General features: G+C 34.0%; 2 protein-coding genes across 2 annotated transcripts; one reads left to right on the top strand and one right to left on the bottom strand.

The window, feature by feature from the left end:
• Positions 1–6: 6 nt before the first annotated feature.
• On the top strand, positions 7–2,153 carry LOC140970048 (protein ESMERALDA 1-like). Its single transcript, XM_073431607.1, has 4 exons — positions 7–37; positions 752–915; positions 1,038–1,228; positions 1,576–2,153. Exons 1-4 carry the CDS (start codon positions 16–18, stop codon positions 1,730–1,732), a joined length of 534 nt encoding a protein of 177 aa, XP_073287708.1. The 5' UTR covers positions 7–15; the 3' UTR covers positions 1,733–2,153.
• Positions 2,154–16,200: 14,047 nt separating this feature from the next.
• LOC140970054 (uncharacterized) lies at positions 16,201–16,843 on the bottom strand. The gene is made up of 3 exons (XM_073431619.1): positions 16,612–16,843; positions 16,501–16,553; positions 16,201–16,419 (listed from the first exon to the last, which is right to left on the bottom strand). The coding sequence occupies exons 1-3, from the start codon at positions 16,841–16,843 to the stop codon at positions 16,201–16,203; spliced, it is 504 nt and encodes a 167-aa protein (XP_073287720.1).
• Positions 16,844–17,371: the final 528 nt, after the last annotated feature.

The following is a 17,371-nucleotide window of genomic DNA, read 5'->3' on the forward strand; positions in this document are numbered from 1 at the left end:
CAGATTAAACGGGAAATGTCCCTTAACACCTTTAGAGGTATTATCATCTTTTTCGCCATCTTTCAGTTTCCTTTTTATATTTCTTTGCTAGCAAGTTTGTTTCTGATGAACCATGAAACTTCTCTATATTTTCTATTATACGGCTGCAGGGCGTTGATTACCTACGTAGATATCACAAGTTTTTCGAGTTTATAAAAACACATTGTGGTTTTTTAAATGAGCCATCATGACTTGTTAATTTTCGGAGTAATTTTTTTAAAAATATTGAATAACCAATCTCTTCAGTTCAAGCCTAAGATATGAAAAAACATTTATCAAAATGATTTTGTTTAGTTGACATTTTGTCCTTACGAATGTTTAAAACACCTACTGCCTGGTCGTTATTCTATATTTTTTTTAATCAATTTGATTGCAAAATTGGTTAAATGGCAAATTGTATGTCATTTATAATGTTTAATATTTTAAAGAATATAATAAATATAAGTTGCTCGAATAAATACATTCACATATAAAAATTGCGCTGTTAGTAATTGGGGTGTTACGACAGTTAAATTTCTCAATTCACTAAAAGAGTTGTGTGCCAGGAAGCAAAGTGAGGTTGCGGAGAATTGTGGGGAATTATGATACTTTTGCATCTTTTCAGCGAGATCCATCACAATACTTCCATTTGTATATTGTTAACCTTTTTTCCTTTGCGATATATATAGTCTTACTCTGTTTAATCCTTGAATGCCCATCATTGATTAGGTAGGTCTGATGCTACGAGGGATGGGCTTTGACAAAAGTACGTCTATTTATTTAGCATCTGGAAGGATATACGACTCTGAAAGGAACATGGCTCCGCTGCTGGAAATGTTTCCGTTACTGCAGACAAAAGAGATGTTGGCATCTGCTGAGGAACTAGCTCCATTTCAGGTCTAAATCTAAGCAAAAATTGGTTTTACATCTTTGTTCTCCAACTCATGAGAGTACTTTTTGCATTCGCTTCTGATTCATCCCACTCTGTGACTCTTTTGACTCAAGTTGCTTATTTTCAGAATTACTCTTCCAGAATGGCTGCTATAGACTACACTGTTTGTCTTCACAGTGAAGTATTTGTTACCACTCAAGGTGGAAATTTCCCTCATTTCCTTTTGGGGCATCGAAGATATCAGTATGGTGGACACTCACGAACAATTAGGCCTGACAAGAGGAAGTTGGCACTATTATTTGACAATCCAAATATTGGGTAATACTTTTAGTTTCCCAAATGTTTGCGACTTGGTGTTATGACAATCCAGGTGGTGGTTTCACCACAACTTTTTTTTCATTGTCGATAAAGCTATGGTTCTTTTTTGGTTTGTTTTTAACCTTGTTATCTAGTATGTCAATTTTGAAGTATATTTGTACCTGTTTATTAATTGTTATATGACGTTTATTTGAATTCTGATGACACCACGCTTTGCTACACAATTTAATGAAATTCTATTTTTTAGCATGGAAGCTGATAGTTTTACCTTTGTCACTTGAATTTCTCTTTTCTTTTTTTCCTTTTTCATATTATAATACATATTTTTTCTTGATTCTTTGTCCCAGATGGAAAAGTTTCAAGAAGCACATGCTTAATATGCGCGGACACAGTGATTCAAAAGGTATAGAACTGAAGAGACCGAATGACTCTATCTATTCACTTCCATGTCCAGATTGCATGTGCAAATTGAACAAGTCCGAAGATTCAAGATCGGTGACATGAATTTTGCAGTGATAGAACCAGATAAGTTGTTTTGTTCCCATCTTTTGCACGGTTGCATCCTGGCAAACCACTTTATCTTGTTTGCGATTAGTTCATTTTTCGCCATTCCTTTTGGAGGAACGGCAGATACTCGAATTTTGGAACGGCTAAAGGCGTCCATTCTCTGGCACCTGTTATCCAGGCATTAATAATCCGTCAATTCTTTGTCTCAGCTGTTGTAGTTAACAAGCTGTGGGCTGATAGTTGATACAAGAGGCCGTTAGGGATGATATTTCTGCGCTCTTACTGTACATTAGTGAGCTGTTCTTGACTAGACTAGGCCTAACAGGATTCACGGTTTTGAAATTTAATCCAAGTGTACAAGCCATTAGAAGCAGAACGAACAGGATTCTTTAATTCAAGTTCCCAGTTGTGTTCATTATTAATTGCGTTGATTTTTACCTCTAAAATTGCAACTTTTCTCTTTTCTTTTGTTAAATTTTCCTCATGAAATCACGTACTATGACAAAGGGGACTAAACATTTTTTTAGAAATAATCCATATTGTAATTAAGGGTAAATTTGAGGTCATGGAGTACGCAGAATCACTCAAGATTCAGGCAGGTCAACATCTGAAACCAAGAAACTCTTAATTAGGTAAACTTTACTTTAACTATTTTATTGTCATAATTATCATATTTTGCCTTTAATTTTTCACATAAATCTCATTTTTGTGACAGCTATGCAGGGCGGACTATGTAAGAATTTTTCAAGTATATATATATTTATGTGTGTGTGTGTTGTGAGTTGGGGTGGAGAATGTAACAATTGAGTGTTGAACATGAGACTTCGTCCAATACTTGGGACCTTGTGTCAAATGAACGGCAAGTCTTCCATTACGTGCATGCATTCTCATACATTATTCAACCCTTCAGTCAATGTAGAATTTTGTTGCTGATAGTTTTCGGACGGGAGCAGGTAGGTCAGAAGCCAGGACGACACCTTCTGAAACTTGTGTATCTTCATTCTCTAGATTCTGTCTAAAGATTGCATTGTCGGTCTCTTGGTAGTAGCTACTGTTATTTATCCAACATATATAATGATTTAATTATTATTTAAAATAAATGACAACATTAACCACCATTTCATTTTAGCTTACATGATCTTTTCCATATTATTAAATAATTTATTGTGTTTAGTTTTTCTGAACACAGAAATATGAGGGGATGTGACCACCCAAATATTAGCAATGCACGTTTCCATCAGTTAGAAAATAAAACAAATTATGAATCCCTTTCGTCAATTCTGTGGTAAGAAACTAAAAAAATCGTAGTCAACTCTAAATTCGTTAGATGATTTCTTGTAACACCGTCTTCCTCCTCGATGGGATCAAGAAGTTAGCAATTATTAATGCATCCAACTGGAAACAGCTGAAGAATTCGATTGTTTTCTTGAATACCTCCTTCAAAATTCTTTAAATCATCATTCTTTGACGGCATGGATATGCTAAGATTTAGTGCAGAAAATTAATTCTCGTTTTCTTGGGCTGGATAAATTATTTGCGCAGAAATTGGAGTGGGAAACATGCAAGAAGACATGTCCAAGTTGCAACATGGGTCCTTTTTTTTTTGTTGCTGCTGTCTTTGGCTGCAAATTCAATTCATAATGTGTCATTTATCCAACAGTTCCACATTCGGATTCTTCTGCCTTGTGTTTTGATACAGAACCCTGCAAAAAATATTTGAACAGTTAATGAAAAGCTGAGCGATTTTTGCACTTTTCCCAAGAAACTCTAAGCTTTTCGTGACAAAAGAGCCAACAGAATGTATAAATGCAGGTTTTGAGGACTGTTCTTCTACCATCGTACAAAGCCAACCCTTCCTTTTTTTTGGTTTATTTCATTCTATCTATGTGGTCATTGTCCTCATGATAGGATAGATGACTAAGATTTGTCCATGCATATATAGGACCCATTTTTTTTTGAAATTGTATGTGTGACAAGATCTTACCCGTTGAAATGAAATGAGAGTAATTCTTAATAAGTAGGATCTCATCTATCTTTTTTTTCAAATGTTTCTTAGTTTAGCTTTTTATAATATAGTACAAGTTAAACTGGACGATCATCCAATCGTGTATAATCTTGGTTTTTCTTCCTGTGTTAGTTTCGTTTTCCAAGAATGTTAACCACCATCGCAAATGAAAATATAGGTCTATTTTAAAGTTATATATTATATGACCACGATTTAAATTAAGTTTTGAGATGCATTTAGACGCTCGTTATTCTGTTTACTAGTCATGTCATGTAAGTGTGTTTCCTTGACCAATTCTGAAGTAGACTTCTGCGGTACCAGATCAATTAATTAGTTAGGGTAGATAAGACAAAAAATTTCTTGATATTGAGGAACACATAGAGACCTATGAAGGTGTGCCGCAGTTTGAGCGGCAACCCATTTTCTTGGGATGTTCCCTTTGCTTGTATTTCTTGCTAAATCCTGTATATCAAACCAGGCTGTGGTAAATTCTAAATCTTTACATCAATTCTTTCAAAAAAAAGACACATAACAATGAATGAATGGTACTGTAACAAACATGCATGCCATTACTTGCATGCATGCATGCATATGTTTTTCTATACTAGAAGGTCAAACAGAATTTAACTCGATTAGTTCCATCGTTACTCGAAAAACTCGGTCAACATTCAAATTTCAAACCTGACTTGTGTGTTTAATCTAGATTTTTTTGCACTCACAGCAACCATTTTTTTTTGGCTCCTTATTTTTCTTATATGGATAACATATTTTGCTTACCTGTTTCTTTGGGTTCAACACAATCCATCTGTTCAGCTGATAACAACTCGAGCTAGCGGCGTTTCTTCTGCCTTTCCCTTGCCTTGTGGTTTTGTAACCAATAAAACACATTTTTGCCCTCTATTTTACCAAATCTTCGAAGCCTGCCAGCAATTTGATTGATCTGTTCAGCCGTTGGAGTTTTGATTCCTCGTCTGTACATTTCTTCGAGTGCCTGTAATTGTTCTGGCGTTGGGTTCCATCTTGTGCTCGCTAATGGCAATGCATCATAACCTTCTGCACCTTACACAGGGCCGACCGGGACGGAATCAGAATCTTGATTATGGGAAGAGATCATGTTCATGTTAATAAAAATTATACGAAATTTGAATTTTCTTTTGCATTTGAAAGGCGACTGATTTATATGCATCCGTATACAATAAGCCACGTCAACCGGTATATAATATCCATATACCATAAGGCCGGGTAAAGAAACTAAAAATCACAGACAGATGTATGTGTGTGTGGTTGAAGAATTAAGTACCTGCAAGGATATTGGGGTAGTGTTTGCAGCAACAAGGGGTTGGAATGCACATTGTGAGTGAATTTGATTGTTTGTGACGATATCTTTTTATAATGCAAATTTGTGCTGCATGTATAGATGATGGGTTTATGTCAACTTGAAGAGGGTACGTGGTTTTTATTGCTAACAATAAAATATATTCTCCCTGCCCTGCCCTGCCCTGCCCAGCCCAAGAAATGTAGGCATATAGGGTGTCTGAGATTCAGGGAGAAAGACATATTAACAGGAAGCAAACGAAATGAATGGTGGACGAGGATTGTGTTTTGAAGAATAGATTAGTAAAAGGACTAGGTTGACCTATACATATTTATATATACACTCAGATGCACTCGGACAGTCGCTCCTCAACTGTTACATGTTAGCATATAGCCATCTGTTTTGTTCATATTAATCCACGTCTTATGTATTTGTCTTGTAATTCATTGGACATTAAACTTTTAAATTTTAGATGAGGTTTCAACCTCATTGTAATAAAAACTACTTTCCTCGACTCAAAAAAAATCCAATAGTTCATGTTGTTTGCCCCCGACAGTTCCTTGGAGGATTTTTGGTTAATTTTATACAACTATTTGAATTTGGATAAATCTGAAAATATCCACGAACTTCAAGAAAAATCCAACTATATATTAGAAAAGATATAAGGAGATTGTATCAAATTATACCTATATAAAAGAGCCAATCTTTTTAGAATTGTGAATTGACATTTAAGCCCTTCATTAATTAATAGAATTAATTAATTATTAATATTAATTCAATAATATATAATCTATTTCTTTCTATTACCTATGTATTATACATAAATATCTATTACCTATATATTAATAAATTTTAATTATCTATTACCTATATATTAATAAATTTTAATTAATTATTAATATTAATTCAAGAATATATAATCTATTTATTTCTTCTTAATTAATAAATTTTAATTAATTATTAAATTATTAATATTAACACAAGAATATATAATTTATTTTTTCTATTACCTATATATTAATGGAATTTAATTTCAAGAATATATAATCTATTTATTTNCTTGTGATTAGTGAGGTGCATGACACACAAAAATCAGTCAAACAATATTTAATTCAGGCACATCGAATAAAAATATAATAGAATAATAAACTGTTAGTCCAAATATTAGCTTGAGATGCTATTTGAATGAAATATAATTTTCATTTTTTTTCTAATTTCAGTTTATGGTTAGCTTGGTCTCACATAACTATTTTATACATGTACCCAAATGAGGTATTTCTTTAAAAGAGTGAGTTGATTTGTGTAATTGTCGGAAATGTCCTTCCATCTATTAATCGTATATTGGTTTTTCCTAACTTTAATATTATTATATAACTAATATATATTATATTATATATTATAATCATTACATCATATAAGTTTTGCAAATCAATTTAAGGAGAAAAACATTCCAAACAAATGTATACATGATTATTTTCTGAAATAATTTAACCACTCACTTTAAAAAATCAATTTAATAGTATTATTATTTTAAAATTAACAACAACGAAATTTAACAGATAAAATCGTTTTTCATCTTCATGATTACACCAAGTGTTTTAATTTAATACATATAAATATGCCCAGTGTTAAATAGATTATTATAAAGATTTCACTATATTCAAATATTCATAAACAAATCAAAATATATTCAATTATCATAAGTTTTGTAACGTGTAATTAATAAACAACCATTATATATTTAATTATATATCACATAATTAGTCTAACGAAGATAATAATTGGGGTAGCTGAAGGGAAAAATAGCTAATATTGATTAAATAAATGAAAATTACTTCAAAGCCAATAGTTAATATCATTTGTCACGATGGTTATTAACGATTTTAAATCAGATTCAATCATATACGGCAGACCATGCACCCACTTCACTAGCCAAAGAAAAGTTTTACACGTCCGTAATAAAGACATACTAATAATAACAAATCTTGATGTGATGCTGATTGATATGTTCCAACATGATCAAAAAAATATAGTAGTCAAAGTATTTATTATTCGACAAAGATATCAAATTTCAACAAGACGTAACTCAAAAACTATTCGAAAGTTAACTTTCATAAATGTACAAGTGACTACTTTTTAAATGCTATATTTCTTTAAAACAAATAATAGCATTATTTTCGGACCACCATTTATGTACTAACAATAAAAATATGGTATTGCAAGAAACTGTGGTACATGGCTTGATTTTTTTAAATGTTATTCAACAATTTGAGCAACTTTTAAAATGTAACAAAAGTTACTTATATGAAATTCAATCGTTAAGGAAATAAATCCTTGTTATCCAAATGTAAACTCGAATATTGAGTTGATAATGCGAAAAAAAACTTTAGTCACCGAGTTGCAAGAAGCCAAATTTAGGCAAACTTAATTTTCGCTTCAGAGAATTTGATCATTTAGCAAGTAATTCAAATTACACTAATGACCAAAGCATGTTACCATTTTATTTATTTTAATATTTACGTATATTTTTTTAATCAAATAATATAATTATGCACATATATTATTGACATCATCAAGAAGATTCGATCATTAAATAATTTTCAAAAAAAAGATGACATTGCTATTCACCGGAGGGAAGTAGTTTTGTTCAACATTTTGTGAAGCTGAATATCGAGATCGTCTCAAGGTATTGCAACTATAATTAACTTTACATGCTAGTAAAGTTGAAAATGTCAAATTATGATTCGTGCATCCCGTGTGACAAATCCACATAAATTTTAGCTTATTTTATGCGTATTTTTGGAGGGTTAAACTCGAACAAGTGAGCAAATATTCCAAAGAGGAATGAGCAAATGAGAGGCAGAATTCGAATTAAAAGCGATGTGACAATGATGATATAATAACAAGTACTATATCATTGTGACTTCAATGTCATTTATCTTACAAATCATCATAATAATAATATCATCATCATAACAAATATAAAAATACAGTCATTAATTATTATTATATTTTTAGAAGATTATTATTGTTATGAATAATGTCTTAGCATAGGTTGCACAGATCGTACAGAAAGCACAAGAAAATTAATATTTAATACAACATATAGACCTAGTTAAACTAAAGGAGGGTTAGAAAGTGGCATTAATGTTCATGCAAATCCCTTATCCATCTTTAGGAAATATATACCAACGCTCGCTTACTAGCTACTCCAAGACTCAAGAGCTTGTCTAAGTAAAATAGGCTTGAGCAAGCCGTTGCAGGTTTCAAGAAATCATGGGATTACTGTAAACATGATGCGATATGATATGTGCATCCTAAACCATGGGTAAATGGATCAAATCCTTAAAGATGAAATTTATTTTGCATATACCTCCATCATTCCTGTGCAGACTGCTTAAACCAGCAGATGCTGTGCTAGTAAAATCAACGCGGATGCAGCCATCGCAACTTTGGGTTTCAGTTGCTTCAGCAAAGTGAGAAAACAAGGATTCGGAAAAATTAAAAAGGCCACAAATTGAACATCATTCCTAGAAAATTTTAAATTTTGTATTATTTTGGCCTTTCAGAAGATCAAGGACACATAACAGCACTGCAAGAAGCCATCTTCCCTGACTTCTAAGTGAGAAACTAATCAATTTTCTAGTTATAATTTTTTTCGGTTCATGCTCAATCGAATGAAATTGCAATGTTCGAGAAGATACAAATCTAAGAAAACTTCGAGTGTCACAGTTGTGCTAAGCAAGTGCTCAACGACCAACGTATTGAAAACAAGCTACACAGACATAATTATTTTAATAAATTATCCAAAGTTATCTTCTTGTCAATAATTTCCCGGGTCAAGTAAATGTTTATTTGAATCAGTGGAGATAGTGTTTCTAATTTTACCATGTTTTCAAGCATAACTATCTACGCCTTGTTACCATCAAAAAAAAAAAAAAACTATCTACGCCTTGTTAATATTTTTTTCGTATAATTGTTTATGCTCACCACGCTCGCCATTGTTATCATCATGGTTTGCCGGAACGGTTGCGGTGCTTGGAACGACAACTACCGTTCCAGTTCCAATGTTATGTTGCGGAACGGTTGCGGAACGCTTGTATAAAAAAATTAATAAATTCAAAAAATTGGTAAAAAAATTTAAATATAAATTACATCATATTAAAAAATAAAATATATGAAGTTATTACAAATTAATATATCAATACAAAACTATTTTACAATAATAGCACAATAAGAAATACACACTAAAAATTATAACATACTATCATACGTATTTGAAGATCTATACTCGGGACCATGACGTCCAACACCACGCCATATAGATGATGAATAACGAGCAACGAGAAAAGAAGAAAATTGAAGATATAATAGTAGATAGATCCTTTCAATTTGAGTTTAATGTTCCGTTCTACCGTTCCTGTTCCACCCCACCGTTCCCTCTTCGTTATAACGTTGAATTGCGCTACAAAGCATTCATCGATTTGTTCTGGAACTTTGGAACGCCAATGGCCATTCCCGTTCCGAGACGGGCGTCGCGGCCGTTCCGGCGAACCAACTTATCATCGTGAAATAGCTAACTCGACTGAGAGATCTCTTCAACTTCCCTTTTGAAGCATGATTTAAACCAGAGGCGACACCTCCGATTAAAGAATTTGCATGCATCTTAAAGTTGAGATTTTTCTACATCAACACCAAAGCAAGAGATAGTAGAACCAAAAAAATGATGGGAGAGGCAAACCTGGCAAGCAGATCGAGAGTTGGTTTTCCAATTTAAATTTTTTTAATATAAAAAAAAAGCAAAATTCAATATGTCGACTTCTTCTTATGCAGATGCATGCTTTCTTAATTTCCTTTATAATTATAAACTGATAAAAAATCTCAATTATTTATGATAAACATGATGCTTAAATATTTATTAATTGACTACACATACATACGTATTTTTTTATACATATAATCGTAATTTTGTATATTTTTCAACTAAAATTTAATAAAATAAAAGATAAAAAAATCATGATCGTTGTTGACAGATGATATTATATATCTTTGACCATCTGTTAAATAATTGTAGAACTCTGATCAGTTTCTTGTCTCATTATGTATAGGTTTACCTGTCATTCCAATTGCTCAATTATACACACACACACACACACGTGTATTATACACACACATAATGTTCTAATGTTACTTATAATTATTATGGTTATATCATATTTACTACATATTTATTATAGAATCTGTTCTCTGATAATCAAGAGTGAATTGGTGTTAGTAATTAACATAGTATATATGTTATATAATATATGCTACCGATGTAATCTTCAACTCATTTTAGAAAATGAAAACAGTATAAAAATTATTTTGTAAAACTTTTAATTAAATATATATATTCCACAGACAACGGCTATTAATACTGCGCAGCCCCACCCTCCCATTTTATTTTCTCCAAACAGCACTAAACTATTGCTTTATGTATACTTGCGGCATTACAAAGATGCCCAAATTATTAATATAAATGTCAAAACCCTTCTTGTTTAGAATATTACAAGAAAACAGGGTTCAGACTTCCAAATTCAGACGAGAAAATATAAGAAGTTTCCAAGAATCAAGGGTCCAGATCATGTGATCAAACCCATAAGATTAGGAGATATATCAGCTTCTTTCCAGGACGTTAAGTTGAAATTTCTTGCTGGAATATTGGTGCAGAGACTTGGAGTAAAACGTTGCTGCTAACAATGACAGTTAATTCTAATTCCACAGCAAGAATTTTAGTGTTTTCTCTTGCTTTCCTCTTAATTTCAACTCTGCAAGTTTTTCTATCTTCTGCTGAGAAGAGTGACAATATCAGCAGTTCCTTGAAGTGGTCTCCGGCTAGAAAATCCCGGTTCTTCGAAACGGCCCCGTATCATGCAAGAACTTCGAGTCCATCTTCACAAATGGCAGGTTTTGATCCGAGGAATGAGGATTTGTACGAAGAAGATAAGAGATTAATACACACAGGACCTAACCCTCTTCATAACTAAGGTACATGCAGAGAACTAGACGCTTTGCTACGATTGATTCTAATTGTTTAATTTTAGAAATTCAAAACCCTGAAAAAGGCTGTAAGTTCTTTCTGTTATCAGTCTTTTGTTTTCTTTTTCACCCATTGTGAATTAGAATTAATGGTAGCAAAGCTGAGTTTAGCTTTTTCAGTGCTGTTTTTGAATTGGTAGAAAGAGGGTACAAAGAAAAAAAAATGGAGAAAATAAGGTGTGGAGAATGGTGTTTAATGCTCTTGCTTCCTTTGCAGTGTTCTCTTTTTTTCTTCTTCTGTAACTTCTGTTAAACCTACTGTTTTTGTATTAATTAATTGCTGGAGTTACTGGTACTGTTCATCTACTCAATCTTTTTTGGTGTTTGTTTCTTTTCTATTTTGAAAGCATACTCATATACATACAATTAATGTGCAGCTTGCAAGTCTAATACATCTAGTGATGAATTAGAAAGAAATTTGTTCCTTCTCAGTCTAACATGAGTCCGAGAAAACTATTTGATCTTCACCCAAAATATGTGTTTCATTCTGTGTGTGTATTAATTTTACAGTACTGTCAAATCTTTTTCAACTGTTCATGAGATATTCTTTGTTCTTTTCAAGTTCTGTAATCTATCATATGCATCATACATGAACACATGTGCTTATTTTAGGTTGTTAAATTAGGATTTTATTTAATTTATTCATGGAAAAAGACGAGTACTTTTAACTTCCTAATTCATTAAAAACTTAATTTATAAAACGTTAAATTTAAATCTAAAACAATTTGGTTCCTTTAATTTTGAAGATAGCAGATTGATAGCCATGCATGCCAATATATCTCACTACATTGACAATGGAACGTATATAAATCCATGTTAATCGATTTTTATTGATTAAAATGCGAGCATTACGTACACTAAAATAATTCCATTCAATATTTTAGATATATGTGTCGCATAAAGATTTTTTTTACTCGGGAATAATTTTGAAATTGTTAATGGCCAGTAATTGATTGATTATTCCTAGAAGTCCCATCTGTTTCATCGACTTAAATGCTTAATTTTTATAAATATTTAGTAGTATTGAGAAGATGCCTCTGCTCAATAAAAGTACAGCAGTGCTGACATATCCATTAATTGCACTTTAATAAATTGTATTTTCAAGTGATTAGGATATAAATTAATGATTTTACATTATGTATATAATTTCATGGAATTATAAATTATTGAATTTCCTCTCTGAGCAAGTTATTTAATTATTACAAGGTCAAATGTTAAAAGGACGACTTTGGTTGTTTTCGAGGGAACCATTTGTAAATTAGCATTCATGTTCCCAAGATTAGACCTAAAAGGTATCTTTAAGAAACTTCATTGGAATTGGAATTGTTTCTATAAAATGAATGTCTGTGTTTAAAAACAACCATATCGTGTTGAAGTATGCACGGACACAAGATTTATTTTAGCAAATGCTTTGTTTTATTTTATAAATTTATTAAATATTTTAGCTCTCTTCTTTTTGAAAAATTAATCATCAAATCCGAATGCTACGATTGAATTAAAAAGAAAATGTCCCACACACGCGCAGTACTGATCCTCACAGGCTGGTAAACTTTTATGAAAGAATCAACTACCCAAACGCGCCTTTAATTAAATGTTAATGAATGAATGAATGTCTCATTCAATGAATATTGATTTGAGTGGTTGGTTTACATATTTAAATGAGTAATATATATTATTGGGCTTTCTTCATCAGGTCACTGGACCTGTGCAAGAATGTTCTTTAATACACAGTAATTGCACATTTCAGGAAAAACAGGTTAGGCCCACTTGGAAAATACAAATACCACTCACACGTGTGAACGTCCACAAGATACTATTAAAATAAATAAACCAACATCAAATGGGAGAACTAACATATTATTTATTTACCAACTTTTGTGTGTGAAAATAATTGAATTCAATAATTTTAAAATATGTCTCTTGTGAGACGTGTCAACCCTACTGCTATTAACAATAAAAAGTAATACTCTTAGCATAAAAAATAATATTTTTTCATGGATGACCCAAATAAGATATCCGTCTCACAAAATAAGACCTGTGAGACTGTCTCACAAAATACGACCCGTGAGACCGTCTCATACAAGTTTTTGTCATAATTTTAATCTATCGTTAGAGAGGAAATTTGGATGTTCCGATCCGTGTGGGAGTTTCCAATAAAACTTGTGATCATCTTCATACATGGTATGTGTTGTTATGTGAGATAGCAGCTAGGAGTGATGCAACACACTGATTAAAAGAACTTGTCTATGTTAGACTGAGATTGATGTTTTTTTTACCAGATCGATGGGGGTGCGTTATTTCATTGACAGTAATATTTTCTCGAAATCAATCAAGTTCCATCCCGTCCCTCACTCGAATTCCTGTATTTTTCTCCCAATTTTCATTAAAAACAATTCAAATTTGCGAGAGAGGTTACAAGGTGAAAAGCTTAAGAAGTCCAATAACAATTATTTGGAAAACTGAATCCTAGGTCAAGGTGGTTTCCGATACGGTCTACAAGGGCGGAATTTTTTTGAGGAATGTGTTGAAGCGATCAAGAAGGCCAATAAAGCGTGCTAAAACCAAACACGATAATTTCAAAAAATGGGTAGTTATTCATTACAGAGGTTGATAATCGAAACATTGTCACGCTGTTCAGGTGATGTTTGGAAACTGAAGTTCCTTTGCTGGTTAACCAATATATATCAAATGGTAACCTTTCAAGTTGATGAAGTCCGGCTAAATTGAATTAGATGGTGACCTTTCAAGTTGATGAAACCGAAGACCACTACGGACTTGGTTCCCAAAAAAGAGAACTAGTCAGCTCGGTCCGAGGGACTCGGAATGAGGAAGGACTACAAATAGATCCAAGAACTAAAGGTTCTCGTCGGCCCCCAGACGAAGAGTACAAAGTAGAAAACCATGAGATACCCGGGGCCTCGGTCTTTTTTTTATAGAGGAAGCACGGATTTTGCCCTTAACCTTCTCCCGGGCATTAGAATGTCGACATCCTTGTGGACATTTTTGAATTTTTGGGATTTCTTGGAAAGAAGGGCGATGATTGGTTTCTTAGAGGTAATGGAGGAGAAGATAGCACGAGACACAGAAGGAGTAGAGTCAGAGGGCAACGTGGCAGAGTCTATGTCCAAGGAGCCACGAGCGTCGGCACCCAAAGTTGAGGAGATAGAGTTCAACATGTTAAGAAAATGAAAACTTACGAGAACATATGAGAAGAGAAAACGATCGGAATTGAGGACACATATTCGCATAGGAGAGAAGCAAGAGACGTCGAAATCACATGAGTTGGAGAACCAAAACGCGAGAATGTAAAAGTGTGAAATGAACTAAGGCGGTTAGCATTTATAAGCGGGAGAAGATCGATCATGGCTGTTGATCTCGAAGTAAATGGATGAACGAGATACACATCTGAATTGAGCCGGTTCACCCGAGAAGACAAAAAGTCGATCATGCATACGAAGCGAAGTATATTATATTTCTGTTTTTTCAACTGCTAGGGCTTCCGTCATATTTCCATCAACGCTAGCTCGAGTAAAATTCAAAAAATAATTGATCTCCCGCCCAAGTTCAATTTGACCATTCGAGACAGCGAGTAAGATTCAAGCACAACTATTTATGGAGAGAGTGATGATGCTCCAGAAAGAGCCGAGTCATTGTCAAACTTGGACAGAGATCAGAAGGTTGGAGCTACCAGGCATAGTAAGAAATCGGGAGCCCATTAAAACAGAATATACTAGGGAAATCAATTATACCAGCACATACTCATACAAGTCTGGGCTCTCAGACTAGTCCGGGCTGTGTAAGAAGGCTATGATAATGAATCTGAGACATGTCTGTGCCCTCACATCATGACCACTGCTCGAACATCTCGAGACATGTATCGACTCTGGGCCCACACACCATATATCGAAACTTGTATGACTCAAGGCCCACAAATATGGATCGTTATGCCTCAAAATCATTAGTATATCTATCAACGCATGTGCGACGATGTAACAAATCTAGAAGTAGTATGAGTTGAAAGTCGCAATAGTGTCCGAGGACAAGACGTGGACATGGAAGCAACCTCATCATAAGTATCTATGAGCATTCGAAGACCCAACATAAATAAAAGCTAAGTTAGAAAGGTTGATAAAAAAAACAAATAACAATTGAAATCGGAGACAAAGAAAGGTACCGAAAAACTCTTGAAGTGCTCTCGAACAATTTGTGATTGGGGGCCAGGCCCAGTAGATGGGTCTTCTGGGTAGGGGTAAAATACTAACGATCACACCAATCTCCAAAGGTAGTCGCTCGGGTTAAAACACTAATGATCACACCAATAATTGGTTCAAGGGACGTTCGGTTATACAGATACTGGATGCTAGTTTTCGCCAGGAAAAAGACTAATCAAGCCTAAAAGAAACCAAGCTGGCAATCAAGCCTAAAAGAAACCAAGCTGGCAACATATTTTGTCAACATGGAGGAAAATCTGGTTACTTGAGATTTTGAGTCAAGAATTGTGAAGGAATCAATTATCATCAAAGCAACTCCAAGAACTTGGTTTACTTCGCATGAACTGTATAAGCTATTAAGCTTGATCGCTAAGGAAAGACTGACAATGAAGGAATTGAAAACTTGGGCTCGAAAATCTTACCAATAATATCTGAGGGAAAATGGACCAATAACTCATAACTTGGGCTTGAATTGATTTCATCTTGTTGAATTCACTTTGTACTAAGTTTCAGTTTAATGAATTAAAGTCCGTCTTTATAAATGCGTGTTTCAAGTTACGAAGTTCAAGATCCACAAGAGCAAACATATCACTAATGATAATAATCAGGGGAAAAAAGAGCGAGTTGACATCAAGAAGCAATTAGATAAGCACCAACCAAATAGCAAGCCAAGTCTAATTTATTCAGGTGCAAGAACAGAACCATTAAGGTTTTGATATTAGTTCACCACGTGTGCTTCGAAGTACGTGTGACTAAACCGAAAACAAGCTTGAAGTAAAACATCATCAAAACAGGAATCAACAGGGGATTCATAAACGACCTAAAAGTTCCCAATTATTAGACTCCCCAATTTAACTCAATGAGAAGATATCTTGAGGGATAGAGATTTATGGAACCAGGTCTTCCAACTTCCAGCTGCCTTACGAGACACTGTCGGTGACTTCTCACCATCAATGGCATTCTCAGTTAATGGCTTCTTGCACAGCATAAAGTTGCGAACACCAACTGCCCCGATATTATCCCACGGACTCAGAGCTATAGAAAAAAGTGAATCTAAATAAATATTCGTCCTCATCTAAATCCATTAGCGGCTCATAAAAAACAACTTACTCGATATATCAAATCAATCAACGACGATTCTAAAAGACAAACATACCTTGGCAGGGACATTGGTGTAAAAGCATCCATTGATCAACAAAGCAGAATATACTATCGACAAACAGAATAATCAATCAAAGTAATCGAAAATCGAACACAAAGTTAGTACCTTCAGTGCCAGAAATTGGGCAATACAGCATAAAATGATTGAGGTTGGAGCCAAGGACAGGGATCCTGCCCTCACGCGCATAGGATTTGAGAGCAGTTTCAATGACGGCAGCGACAAGATCCTCCTCATTAACAACAAAGCGAATGGGGCCGGCGCTTCCAAGCACAGTAACGCTAATCAAGAACCGTTTGCCCTTGACGGGCTGATTCTTCTTCTGCTTATAATTCAACATCAAATACTACTTTAAAAAAATCCTTTTGGTTTTCTTTTTTAAAAAAATATTTTTTAACACGAAATCAACAAGCGAAAGGAAGAAGTAATCGAATCGTGAAAAATGGATCTCAGTTTGGGAAAAAAATATCAAATAATCGGTTTCTTATTCATGGGTCGAGACCGAGGCAGCGATAGTACCAGCCTTCCATGCAAGAACCAAAGCAGAAAGCAATAGCCACAGAAACCGAGATCCCCCTTCTTGAATAAGAGGGGATGATCATCAATGTCGCAGCCGAGATTTCCACCATTCACAATTAAAATAAACTTTGGGATGCAAAAGAAGGAAACGAAGGGGACAGGGATCAGAGAGAGACGGAGGAGAAACTGCAGGAGGAGAGAAATTAGATCACGATTGAGCGTATAACAATGAAACGGTGACGGTTCCTTTTATTGGGCGAGAGATGCAATTAGGGTTAGGGTTTGAGCCATTTCTTCCGACTCTCTCTAGATGATTAATGATACATCTCCCACACCAGGCCCGTTTTCT

The sequence above is a fragment of the Primulina huaijiensis genome, unplaced genomic scaffold (genome assembly GCF_012295235.1).
Source record: "Primulina huaijiensis isolate GDHJ02 unplaced genomic scaffold, ASM1229523v2 scaffold43333, whole genome shotgun sequence".
In the NCBI taxonomy this organism is placed as follows: domain Eukaryota; kingdom Viridiplantae; phylum Streptophyta; class Magnoliopsida; order Lamiales; family Gesneriaceae; genus Primulina; species Primulina huaijiensis.

What these genes read in the sequence shown, in the direction of transcription:
- LOC140970048 (XM_073431607.1), top strand. Translation starts at nt 16, where the DNA reads ATGTCCCTTAACACCTTTAGAG. An exon ending in GTCCCTTAACACCTTTAGAG is followed by an intron (nt 38 to 751) that starts GTATTATCATCT and finishes TTGATTAGGTAG; the next exon opens with GTCTGATGCTACGAGGGATG. An exon ending in AGGAACTAGCTCCATTTCAG is followed by an intron (nt 916 to 1,037) that starts GTCTAAATCTAA and finishes GCTTATTTTCAG; the next exon opens with AATTACTCTTCCAGAATGGC.
- LOC140970054 (XM_073431619.1), bottom strand. Translation starts at nt 16,843, where the DNA reads ATGTTGAATTATAAGCAGAAGAAGAATCAGCCCGTCAAGGGCAAACGG. An exon ending in CCCAATTTCTGGCACTGAAG is followed by an intron (nt 16,554 to 16,611) that starts GTACTAACTTTG and finishes GTTTGTCGATAG; the next exon opens with TATATTCTGCTTTGTTGATC. An exon ending in ACACCAATGTCCCTGCCAAG is followed by an intron (nt 16,420 to 16,500) that starts GTATGTTTGTCT and finishes TAATGGATTTAG; the next exon opens with ATGAGGACGAATATTTATTT.